Source organism: Leucoraja erinacea, chromosome 17 (genome assembly GCF_028641065.1).
Source record: "Leucoraja erinacea ecotype New England chromosome 17, Leri_hhj_1, whole genome shotgun sequence".
NCBI lineage: Eukaryota > Metazoa > Chordata > Chondrichthyes > Rajiformes > Rajidae > Leucoraja > Leucoraja erinaceus.
In genome coordinates this window covers 9,985,884-9,999,406 of record NC_073393.1, presented here as the reverse complement: position 1 = coordinate 9,999,406, position 13,523 = coordinate 9,985,884, and the positions used below count along the sequence as shown (strand labels likewise).

General features: G+C 39.6%; 1 protein-coding gene across 1 annotated transcript in view; it reads left to right on the top strand.

Annotated features, from left to right (window-relative positions):
• Positions 1–13,523, top strand: part of LOC129705497 (dynein axonemal heavy chain 5-like) — a 128,142-nt gene that overhangs the window by 2,753 nt on the left and 111,866 nt on the right. Inside the window, exons 3-9 of the mRNA XM_055649085.1 lie at positions 3,523–3,741; positions 4,401–4,532; positions 6,973–7,149; positions 8,804–8,917; positions 9,036–9,143; positions 11,168–11,290; positions 12,445–12,660. Coding sequence (XP_055505060.1) covers positions 3,523–3,741; positions 4,401–4,532; positions 6,973–7,149; positions 8,804–8,917; positions 9,036–9,143; positions 11,168–11,290; positions 12,445–12,660 — 1,089 coding nt within the window. The remainder of the gene's footprint in view (positions 1–3,522; positions 3,742–4,400; positions 4,533–6,972; positions 7,150–8,803; positions 8,918–9,035; positions 9,144–11,167; positions 11,291–12,444; positions 12,661–13,523) is intronic.

Sequence of the window (13,523 nt, the reverse complement as noted above, 5' to 3'; positions counted from 1 at the left end):
TTGTTGATGGCAGGCAAAGCCTCCTGTTCTTCTACCAAGAAGTTGATCATCCAGAACCAGGTTGTACTTTATTTACATGTGCAAACACTTGCACAAACTCACAAACTGATGTATTCAAGAGAGAGTTAGATAGAGCTCTTAGGGCTAACGGCATCAGGGGATATGGGGAGAAAGTAAGAACGGGGTTCTGATTTTGAATGATCAGCCATGATGATTATGAATAGCAAACAAATTTTAATGAAGATTTGTGACATATTGAGTTTACAATATTATTTTATATCATTATATAGTTGCTCTTGAACCAAGTGGACCCAATGCAGGATTTACAAGTTGCAAAATGAAGAAGCTGTTTCTTACCGATGGGAAACATGCTGGTTTGACTGGAATTTGTATTGCTTTCCTTCGAGGGAATGACAGCAGAGCCATCACATATGAAAACATACACAGGGCAAGTTGCTTAAAATATTTCCAAACATGCAGTTATTACCACATGTTTGATTCAGCAACATGATATATTAGGATATTCAGTGATTTGGATGAATCTGTGGGATGATACTGTACCTATCTAAATGCATCCTTTAGCCTTTTAGATAATAAGTGTTGAGAAATTAACACAGTGCATGCTGGTGTGCCCATTATGGAGATGGTGGATGCTTAGGCAAATAAGTGAAATGCTGATATAGGAAATGTTGATAAAGAGAATTTCTTGGGCTTGTTTGGGGTCATGTTTTCTGAGTGTTGACAGAGCTACATCCTCCCAACCCAGTGGGCAACTCTAGTTTGTATTTTTTAAGCAGAAGAAAAGTCTGGCAGGGTTAAGGGACAAGGCACTTGTTCCAAATATATTTAACTCTTAATTTGTTTTACTAACTACGTGGGTTTTGTATGAATTCTTGATCATTCATGACCCCAGGATATCAATGATGTGGGTGATGATCCTATCATTAAATGGCATTGGGAGATGCTTAGATTTCCTCTTGTTGGAGGTGGTGCCAATGTTACCATCCACCTGTAAGTTCATTGTTGCCAAGGTCTAGCTGCTTTGGTGTGCGGATTGCGGTAATTTCTGAACTTTGCCCATTTGCCAGTGAACAGCCTTTCTAATGTGATGATGATTCATTGCTGAAGCTGGGTGGGGCTAGCAACTGGCTAAGGGAATCCTTGCTGCAATATTCTTGGACTGAGCCAACTGACAAGCGCAAGCCTCAATCTTCTACCTTGAACCAGGTGTGATTTCAGTCACTGAAGAGTTCCATCCCATACTTACTTAGCTCAGCTTTTTTGGAGCTTCTTCCTGTTACAGATGACCAAAGGCTGCCATTCCTAGTCAGTTGCAATATGACTAAATTAAATTGATCTTCTCTTTAAAGGGCGGCAGGGTGGCGCAGCGGTAGAATTGCTGCTTTAGAGCACCAGAGACCCAGGTTCAAGCCTGACAACGGATGCTGTCTGGACCTTCTCCCCATGACCTTGTGGGTTTTCTCTGGGTGCTCCAGTTTCCACCCACAATCCAAATAGATTTGTAAGTTAATTGGCTTTGGGAAGTTGTGAAAAATATTGTCCCTAGTATGCATAGTTTAGTGGTCAGCGTGGTCTCGTTGGGCCACGGGGCCTGTGTCCGTGTTGTATCTCTAAAGTCTAAAAGTAAAGTTTAGACAGATACCATGACTCTAATTATTCAGAATTTTGTTTGATGGTGATGTATGGACACAAATGGGCTGTGTTTTCATTAAAATGACTGAAAATACATTTCTGGAACATTTAAAATAGTACTTCCACAGAGTCCAATTTTCTGTTAAAAAATAATGAAGGTCAGAATTAAAGGTCAGACTATAGTGGGCACAACACCTGGAATTATTATTTTGAGTTTATTAACACTGAAAATGTGTCCAAGTAATTTAAAACGATAGATAAATATCAAAGGCAATATCTTCTTTTAACTTGTATATTTGTCTGTAATATTGCTTTTGGAATCAAATTTGTTTTTTGAAAATGAAATTGCTATCAATATAATTTGTAACAAACACATTAATTTAACATAAAATTACCTTCTGCACACTTGAACACCACTTATTTTAAATGATCTAATAAATATATTAAAATGTGTTTTGAAAATGCTGATAGAGCAGAAAATCCTCAGTCCTGCTTGTGCTCATGTTGTTCTTACACTGGGAGAGCAGTGGAAACTCTGTTCAAGCATATGCTGTTTTCTCTACCATGCCAGTGGTGTCAGAGCAGCACCAATGAATTTCCCTGTGGGTTCAACTACTTTTAAGACTGATAAAAAATAATTTAAACTTTGGTATTCCCAAATCATAACAAGTAAGACACAAGGATCCAGTTATCTGCGATGCCACTGTAAGTTGTTTCAGGTTTGTCTATTTTGATAATTTTAGAATACAACCTGATCACCTGACGTCATTGTAATTTTGTCTCTCTATTCATGTATCTTGTTGGATTTTTGCACTTTCTTTATTATCTTATACTTTCTCTCACTCCATTTTTCATTTGTATTTCACTTTACTTGTCCCATTTTTCCAGCTGTAGAGCACATACTGACGTTCAGAACCATTCTCTTAGCGTATCTTCATCTCCTTTGTAAAGGTATTTATATCTTACATTTGCAGTGGTAACAAATAGGCAAACACTTCTCTCCTATTCTCACTCAATGTCTCAAACCAAGGCAAAAAAAGTGCAGGATTTACTGAGTATGTTTCAAGTCGAAGATCTCATTGTCATGACAGATGCTGCCTGAGCTGCGAAGTGTTTTTTTTCTCTGTGTTATTCTCTTTTCATGCCATATCGATACTTAACTGCAAGTAATTTATTTGAGTTCAAGATCTTGAAGGGTCTTAACAAAGTGGACATGGAGATGATGTTTCCTGTTGTGGGACATTATACAACAGGTATCACTGTTTAAGACATAAGACACTTGAGCAGAATTAGGCCATTTTGGCCCATCGAGCTACTCTGCCTTTTGATCATGACAGATCTATTTTTCCCTCTCAATTCCATTCTCCTGCCTTCTCCCCATAACCGTTGATGCCCTTACTAATCAAGAACCTGTCAACCTTCATTTCAAATATACCCACTGCCTTGGCCTCTGTGGCAATGAATTCCACAAATTCACCACCCTCTGGCTAAAGAAATTCCTTCATGTATGTCCTTTTAAAAATAACAAGCAGTCAATCATTTAAGACAGAGATTAGGTGATTTTTCTTTTTACTCAGAGCGTTGTGAATCATCCTCAAACAATATTAGACACTGAGCCTTTAAGTATTTTTAAGGCAAGGATAGATAGATTCTTGATTCAAAGGGTGAGAGGTGATTGGGGGTAGATGGCAATGCAAAGTTGAAGCTAATGATCAAATGAGGCATGATCTTATTGTAGAGTGGAATAGGATTGCAGGGGAAAGCAGTGGATTTATATTCTTAATTTGTATGTTTGTATGCAAGAGGCAAAGAATTATGTGCAATAGCAAAAAATCATGTTTTTTACTTCCGTATTCTTCATATTTTTAGGAAATAAGTTTCAATGTTTTGGATGCTGAAGGCCTTGGGCTCTTGAAATCTGTTGAACATCTGTTAAGAGATGCTTTTATACCTGTGCTGAAGAATATGAACCAAGGATGGGGACTGCTGAGCAAGCCTGAGTTTAAGGCGGTTAGACAGGGATTTCTCAATTCTCTGGATGGGTTTGTCAGTGCCCTCTCTGCAGCACATGACAATCTCGCCAAGGAGGTGAGTTGACTTTAATTCCTTTTCACCGCTGCAATATTAGAGGAGCAAATAATACCGCAATCCGATTTGTTATTCTGACAAGTATGCATGGGCAATTTCAATCGTAAGTAGATATCAGGAAATGAAGAGCTTCTCGTCCTTCGACGCCACGTCCTAGTACCCAAGTATCGTTGGTCAGCGTGGTCTGGGTGGGCCAAAGGGCCTGTTTCTACACTGTATCTCTAAAGTTTAAAGTAAAGGTCAGGAAGAAACCTGTGTCAGGATAAAGGGAGGAGTCTGTGAAGGGAGGAGAGTGCAAGTTCAGCACTAAATTCTAACACAGAAGTTTGATTTTTCATGGAGTGGTTTGCTGGAGGAGGTTAAGGTACAATCGTTGCCTGTATCAAGAGAAAAGTGGATACACATTTGAAAGGGAACACTGGACAACGAGCTTTCGCAAAACGTAGTTCAGATTTATGCTAAATAAATTCATCCCTGTGTTACCATTAATCATAGAACTTCTCACTTAGTTAATTACTACGATTACTCATTCTTGCCGACATAGTAAATATTTCTTTCTCACTTGAATATGCTGCATTACTTCTATTAGGCATTGTTTTTTACTGAATTACTGCTAAATTCGCAGGTAACTGAAAGAGATTTTCTTTTCCATATTTTAGGTTCGATTGGAACAATGTGTTTCAGAAGAGCTGAGAAATTTGAAATGGCCATCAGATTTTGGTCTGGCTTCACCTGAAACATTGAAGCAAGCTGAGAAAAGTTTGAAAATTTGGATCAAGCAAATTGAACAGGTCAGGGATGAGAAATTATGCATTAGGGGAGATTTAAGCTTCTTTTACACTGGCAGGGGTGAAAATTTACAATTATTTGCCATCAGCTGTATTTCAGATATTTTAAATTGGAATCACCTGGAGATCACAATAATGTACTAAATCATCAAATTACTCCATATTTTGTCTTAAAATATTTTGATACTTTTGGGGGAATTTTACTTTGGGCAGGAAGTTTGTGCAGCACACAGGCCACCTCTGCTTTCATCCTCTTTTCTCCTGCCCTGTACAAGAAAAGGGTGTATCTCGTCCGAGCCTTTCACCCTATAGTCTTCACAATCAATAGATGGTCCTCCATAATTACCACCACCTTCAACCAGATGCCGCCACCAGAAATATCTTAACCATGCTTCTTTTGTGAGGATGGCAAAGGGATTGTTCCCTCCATAACTCCATGTTTAGCTATTCCATCACCACCAACCCCCACTCCCCTTCTGTAACTTTCCATTCAACTGCAGGAGATGCAGCTTTTCCATGTTCTGATGAAAGGTCATTAACTTGAAACCTAAAGTTTTAATTGTGCCTCTGTCCCCTTTCTTCCCCCCCCCCCCCCCCCCCCCCCAGTCTGAAGAAGGGTTTGGGCCGAAACGTTGTCTATTTCCTTTGCTCCATAGATGCTGCTGCACCCGCTGAGTTTCTCCAGCACTTTTGTCTACCCAAATATAATCCCTGATCTGCTAAGTACTTTCAGTATTTTCTTTTCTTATTTCAGATATCCAGCATCTGCAGTTTTTTGCTTTTCCCCACTCCACTTCCCTCTGGCTATTCATTGCAAATACCAACAAACTAGGCACCAACAATTGCATTCAAATAATAGGACCCTGATTGATATTTCTTTACAAGGCACTATCCATATCAGGCGCGAGTCTCTCTCATGCAGGTCAACTACAGCATTAATTCAGCCTGAGATTAAAAACAAATGGCGTCCTCTAGGATTTTGGTAGCCAGATGGAATTAAATTCCTCTTTTAACATCTGCTCCTTTATGTGTTAGATAATTGAATTGTATCTAAAACGCAGTTGCTCAAAATAATAGGGCAATTTGTTTGGGTATTAGTGTGCTTTGGGGAGATGCTGAACATAATGTCAGGCAAACTTTTAACTGCCTGCATATAATCCCTCCATTCCCTACTTATCCATATGCCTATCAAATTCAAGATAGACACAAAAAGCTGGAGTGACTCAGCGGGACAGGCAGCATCTGGATAGAACGAATGGGTGACGTTTTGGGTCGAGACCCTTCTTCAGACTAGTTAGGGGAAAGGGAAAATGAGAGATATGGACTTGATGTAGAGAGATAAAGAACAATGGATGAAAGACATGGGAAAAAGTAACGATGATAAAGGAAACAGTTTGGTGAAAACATGAAGCTGGTGCAACTTGGTTTGGGGAGGGATGGAGAGAGGGCGAATGCTGGGGTTGTAAGCTGCCCAAGCGAAACATAGGATGCTGTTCCTCCAATTTGCGTTTAGCCTCACTCTGACAATGGAGGAGACCTAGGACAGAAAGGTCAGTGTGGTAAAGGGAAGGAGAATTAAACCGGGAGATCAGGTAGGTCCATGCAAACTGAGCGAAGGTGTTCAGGGAAACACTCATTCAAATCATTGGGTGGTAAGCTACCCAAGTATAGAAACATAGAAATTAGGTGCAGGAGTAGGTCATTCGGCCCTTCGAGCCTGCACCGCCATTCAATATGATCATGGCTGATCATCCAACTCAGTATCCCGTACCTGCCTTCTCTCCATACCCCCTGATCCCCTTAGCCACAAGGGCCACATCTAACTCCCTCTTAAATATAGCCAACTAACTGGCCTCAACTACCCTCTGTGGCAGAGAGTTCCAGAGATTCACCACTCTCTGTGTGAAAAAAGTTCTTCTCATCTCGGTTTTAAAGGATTTCCCCCTTATCCTTAAGCTGTGACCCCTTGTCCTGGACTTCCCTAACATTGGGAACAATCTTCCTGCATCTAGCCTGTCCAACCCCTTAAGAATTTTGTAAGTTTCTATAAGATCCCCTCTCAATCTCCTAAATTCTAGAGAGTATAAACCAAGTCTATCCGCCAATCAAAAACCCTCCTCCACCACTCATTTGCCAGATTTTGTCACACCCCACCTCTCTTCCATATCCCTACACTCCCTACTGCAATCAGTCTGAAGAAAGGTCACCTATAGGGTCGCGGATAGATCTGAAACATTGCCCATCCAATGCTCTGCAGAGATGTTGCCTGACTCGCTGAGTTACTCCAGCACTTTGTCTTTTTTTTGTAAACCAGCACCTGCAATTCTTTGTGTCTACCTAGTCAACCATGTCTGCTGCGAGCCAATCTGTGGTAAATATTGAAATGCTCTTCTCTGTGACCAGTGTGAAAGTACCAAGATTCCTTTATACTTCAATCTTTTAGGTGCTGACTGAAAGTGAGCAGGTGCGGAAGGAGGCAGATGATGTTGGACCACGGGCAGAGTTGGAACACTGGAAGCAATGCCTGGCCAGATACAATTGCTTGACTCAGGAGATCCAGCGAGCAGATGTTAAAATCGTACTTGGCTTCATCGCAGCTGCTAAATCAAAGCTGTTGAAGGTCTGAAGAAATATGGTTATTTTTAAAAGCTTTCCTTAACAACTATCCAACTAATTAAACGTATATGAATTCCCTGATGAGTTTCCTCCATGCACTCCTCAATTAATGATTCAATTTTCATTATAACCTTGAAATAATGGTTTGCACTTAGAGGTTGGTATGAAGTTTGTTGCCAAGAATTTCTAGGAAAGGCACTATTGATTTATAGAATTGATCTATAAGAAGGATACATTGATTTTAATTTTTACTTCAATACAAGATGGGGATTGCTTATGCTGTTCCTCCTACATTTCTGTTCATGTGCCAATGTTAGGATGAAAAATTGGAAGGTTTGGAAATCTTAACTAATAGAACAGTACAACACATTATGAGCAAAGAGGTCTTCTGCAGTTGTATAGGGCCCCAGTGAGACCACACCTGGAGTATTGTGTGCAGTTTTGGTCCCCTAATTTGAGGAAGGACATTCTTGCTATTGAGGGAGTGCAAGGTTAATTCCCGGGATGGTGGGACTGTCATATGGTGAGAGAATGGAGCGGCTGGGCTTGTATACTCTGGAGTTTAGAAGGATGAGGGGGATCTTATTGAAACATATAAGATCATTAAGGGCTTGGACACGCTAGAGGCAGGAAACATGTTCCTGATGTTGGGGGAGTCCAGAACTAGGGGGCCACAGTTTAAGAATAAGGGATCAGCCATTTAGAACAGAGACGAGGAAACACTTTTTCTCACAGAGAGTTGTAAGTCTGTGGAATTCTCTGCCTGAGAGCGGTGGAGGCCAGTTCTCGGGATACTTTCAAGAGAGAGCTAGATAGGGCTCTTAAAGACAGTGTAGTCAGGGGATATGGGGAGAAGACAGGAACGGGGTACTGATTGGGGATGATCAGCCATGATCACATTGAATGGCGGTGCTGGCTCAAAGGGCCGAATAGCCTACTCCTGCACCTTTTGTCTATTGTCTATTGTCTATATCTATGCCGAACAATGCAAAGAAGAAGTCTTACATATCCATATGCCAATCCAAAAGTCTCTGAAATGCCATTATCATATCTGCCCCAGCTGCCTCCATTGGCAGAGTATTCCAGGTACTCACCATCCTCTGTGTAAAAGCAACTTGCCCAGCATGTCTCCTTTAAATTTTGCCCAACCCACCTTAAATCTACGCCCCCTAGTATTTGAATGTTCTATCCTGGGGAAAAGGTTTTGCCTGTCTACTCTATCTGTGCCCCTCATAACCACTATCTTACTTTGTTATTTTAATTTTCTGACCATGAAATAACTTGTTATGTCAGTCATTTGGATATTCTTTCTGAGTAACAGTTAAACCTATTATTGTCATTCAGGTTGCCTGACAAATTAACAATGGCAACTAATGATTTTTCCAAAATCATGCAACGACTATTAGTGGAAACCTCAATTTCTCCAGAGTATTAGTGGCTAAGCAGAAGCTAAGTTGGCACTGGGGACTTTCCCAATATTAATCAGACCCTTCTTTGTTGTGGCGTTTTAAAAATGTACGCACATGGTGTCGTTCATAGATATATATTTAACTTTTATTGCATACAACACGTCTGGGTTTGTTCCTTGACTTGAATTGTGCTTTTCACACAACATGTGGATGAGGTGTTGTGGAAAACATTTTAATTTCTTGTTGCAGATATGGAAGGAATTGGATAAACGGATTACAAATGTATTTAATGAAGCTAAAGATAACGTGAAATATCTTTACACGCTGGAGCGATTTTGCGACCCTCTTTACAACAGTGATCCTGTAGGTGTTTCTTTTTAAAAAAACTGTGATAATGGTGTTCTGAAAGCAACATTTAAGATCACAAGTGAAAAACTGATAATTAATTCGGATATTATGTGCTGTTTCCTCCTTTCCCCAGATTGAAATGCTAGATGCCCTTCCTGGACTTCTGAATGCCATTAGAATGATACATACGATTTCTGTGTATTACAATACATCTGAAAGGATGACTTCTCTTTTTACCAAGGTGAGAATATTATCTGTAAGTAAACACTGCAGTTCTCTACGATACTACCACAGGAATTTTCTTAATTATAAATAATTTAGTCTCAGTTCTGCACATGATATGGCTTTCAATCCAACATTGGAAAAGTCCAGCAAAATACAGCAGTTGGAGTTTTAAAACAGGAATGTATAGGCACTTGAAATGTTAAGTTATTGCTCTGCTCAGAACAAGATGAATGGCTACAATCAACATAAAGGGACGGATTTAACAAGAAGCCAGTTGACAGAGGGAATTGTATGTGGGTTCACAGAAAGCTATAGCACAGGAGAAATTTATTTTGCCCATTGTGTCTGTAACAGCTCTTTCAGATTGGGTCCATTCTACTATACTTTATCTAAAAGGTTCTGATTATTTCGTTTTCAAGACCAGACCCAATTTCTTTCTGAAAGAGAAAAACATTCTCACATTTATGTAACACTGAGTTTCAGAATATTCTGAAACATTTTACAGCCAAAGAAGTGTAATTACTCTGGTTATTTAAGATATGCAGCAATGTATTGCACAACACAAACTCTCACGCAGAACGATATAATAAGGATCAGATCATCTATTTTTGTGCAGTTGATTGATGTAAACATTTTGGCTGATACACCAAAGATAACTCCAATTCTTGTTTAAAATAGTACCTTGTATCCTTTTACATCAACCTGAGGGTGTAGACATTGATTTGGCATCTATTGGCTCATTTAGTTGTGTACTAGAGGGTTACTATTGCTTAGATACAAAAAGCTGGAGTAACTCAGTGGGACAGGCAGCATCTCTGGAGAGAAGGAATGGGTGACGTTTCAGGTCGAGACAACATCTTCAGTTACGATTGCTTACTCTCTGAATGCATTACAGATCACAACAGCTAATTGTATGAAATAAATTCTCCTCATATTCCTTCTGGTTCTATTATCAATTATCCGATTACCTCAGACTCCAAAATCATCTTTTACTTCCTTTGATTAGACTCTATAATTTTAGAAAGGACAACAGTATTTTGTATTAACATTCTTTAAAAAAAATAGTTATTTGATGAAAATACAATCTTCTTAGCTGGAGTAGGTTATTTTTTATGAATTCCACCGCAATAATAATGCTGGAATAACTCCTGCTTGGACAGCAACTTCTGAAATATGCACATGTGTAGTTGTCAATTTGGAAGTTGTCAGACAAATGCCATTCCTCCACATGATGTGATGTTACAGTCCTCCCTAATACGCAACACTGAAATCTCATGAATTTGCTCATTTATTCTGTACAAAAGTGGCGAGGAACATTATGGATGGCAGATTAAAGCGTATATAATAAATACTGATGAACAATTGTCCTGCCGCTGAACATTTATTAACGTTATGGTGTCTCATTCTCTCAGATAAAAATCAATATTGGAGATTCTAAAAAACATCAAAACAAATTTTTCTGTTACTTAAATCTCCCTTCCTTAATCCCGTCTATATTAATAATAATAATACATTTTATTTATGGGCGCCTTTCAAAAGTCTCAAGGACACCCTACAGAATTTAACAAGAGTAAAAAACATATCATCGGAGTAAAATAAATAATAAAGACATCACCAATACACAAATTAAAGACAGAATTCGATCCAAAGACATAAAAATCAAAAACACAATGTGAAGAGAGAGCAGCGGCAGCGTACACTCTCCCTTCCGACAACCATTCATTGGTGTTGGCTTTCTGGGCAGGATTTAAATCTGATTTACATTTCCTGAATTTACTTCTAGTTTTGGTCTTTGTGATTCAGTGAGATACTGGTCTGATTTGTTGACGAGTCTTGCTCATGTTCATCTGCTGTAGAAGGCTACATTTTAGAAATTGTGCTCAAAGAAGGGAGTTTTCCACACCAGAACAAGGCAGATCTTTGTGTTTACTTTGAAGGTGCACAGACAGGCATTTTAGGTGATGGCCCTTCTTTTTTGTATCCTAAAGAATGATTCAAAAGTAGATTTTACCAATGATTTTTTTAATATTATTGTTTCAGATCACAAACCAGATGATAACTGCATGTAAAGCATACATTACCAATGATGGAACTGTTACAATATGGGAGTTATCTCCAAGCACAATAATTAGCAAGTTGATGCAATGTATTAAGCTTAATAAGGTAATTGATAGATTGTATGAGCAACATATTTGCAGCATTGTTGGTTGGAACCATGAGAAAATGTCTTGGTTCTTCTTCGCGAGCTTTCATTTCATTCTGGAAACATTTTACAGTATGGAAACGGGTCTTTCGGGACTACTTGCCCACACTGACCAACGTGTCCCATCTACACCAGTCACACTTGCCTGCATTTGTCCCATATCCCTCTAAACCTGTCCTTTCCATGTACTTGTTTACTTGCTTCTTAAATGTTGCGATAGTCCCTACCTCAACTACCTCCTCTGGCAGCTCATTCTATACACCCACCAACATTTGGGTTAAAAAGTTACCCCTCAGATTCCTATAAAACCTTTCTCTGGGTGTGAATTTTAATCCGCAATGTTCTGACGTAATGAAGGGATCCTGCCATTGAGCCAAGGCCAAACCACTTAGATCTTTGATATCACACTTAATTAGATGCTGCTGGTGCACCGTTCTGTTACTGTAACGACCAATTGCCGGCACTGACAAAATAAGGCAAAAAAGCCTCGGGTATAATTTTGCAGTGGAGTCTGAGAAAGGGTTTCGGCCCGAAATGTTGTCTATTTCCTTCACTCCATAAACGCTGCCGCACCTGCAGAGTTTCTCCAGCATTTTTGTCTACCTTCGGGTATAATTTATTTCTCCTGCTAACGCCAAAAATCTATGGGCCTATACCTGAAGTGTGCTCGAGCTGGTAGTTGGAAATGGCGCAGATAACTTTTGAACAATTTATATTGGTATCAAGGATTGTTTTTTCCTATTTTTCAAGCCACATATTTGTGGTCAGATGAGCCTGCAGTCTCTTGATGTATACGCCTGATTCATCTATGTGCTCCACCCACCATACATAGGTCTCAACATGTGTTGTGATGGAAAAATAAAATTCAGATCACATCTTGGGCTCAGTAAAAATTTTCAATGAAGCTGGGAAATTGTCTGCCGCTCTTGGAATCTCCAGTGATTGCGATGCCTTTCAAGACATTGATTTATGTCAACCTCTCACAATTAACACAGTCGATGGGCAGTAGAGCACCGTATACATTTAGTCTAGACCTATAATGAAAGTAGGTTGAAATGAGTAATATTAATGTTTTGGATCTTAACATGAACTGTTCTTTTTTCATAAACATTAGGAATACCAGTTCTGTTATGGTGCTACCAAGCAAAAGATGAAGGAAAACCAGAGGGAAAAACCCTTTGAATTTAGTGAAATCTGCATTTTTGGAAAGTTTGACACATTTGAGAGGAGGCTTAGAAAGATTATTAAGATGATTGAAACTATTAAAGTATATTCCAGCCTGGAGAAATCAACTATTGAGGGGATTGAACAGATAGCAAACAAATTTCAGGTAATAATCCCACCTATGTGTCAAAAATAAATTAATTTCTATTTCAATGAAAATTCTACTGGGTTTAATTCATCCAATTAATCTGTATATGAATGCCTATTTTTTAAATTTATTTTTGCTTTATTGCAACATAATTGTTGTTAAAATGTTGAATGGGAGAGGGAACTGATGCTTGTGAAAATCTTGGATGTTTAAGTGTTTTGTGAGTCACTTGAGAATCAACCTCAATAAAACTTGGTTTTCTTGAAATCATCCCAGGATGGTAACTCTAAAGCCCCTGTCCCACTTACGTGATTTTTCGGTAACTACAGGCGATTAGGCTCTCGCCACATGGTCGCGGGGTGACGCCTGTATGGTTGTGAGTCTTCTCCTCAAGTCGCCTAAAGAGCCGTAACGTTTTTCTGGTCGCTGCTGGATTTTGAAATGTTCAAAACTTTTCGGTGACTGTGGGCTTGATGTAGCTTGATGTCGCTTGTCTTATGCCTTCGAAGGTTGTCGCCAGGATGACGCAGGTTGTTGCCAGGTGACGTTGGTTGTCGCTGGGTGATGACTTTGGTGAATTCCATTGGCGACTACCCAAGTCAACCTACGTCAACTGGTGACAGGTACCAGCGACTGAATTGTCTTCAGTTGTCTTCATTTGTCGCTGTCGCTGACAGGATTGTTGCTTGTCATAGCTTGTCGCAGGTGGACATAGGTTGACTTTGGTTGTCGTAGGTTGTTGCCTGTGTGGTCGTAGGTTGTCGCAGGTGAGGTCGTAGGTGGACGTCCTTATGGGTTGCCGGTTGTCGGTAGCTTGCCGTAGCTTGATTTGGACTAGGTGACAATAGACAATAGGTGCAGGAGTAGGCCATTCAGCCCTT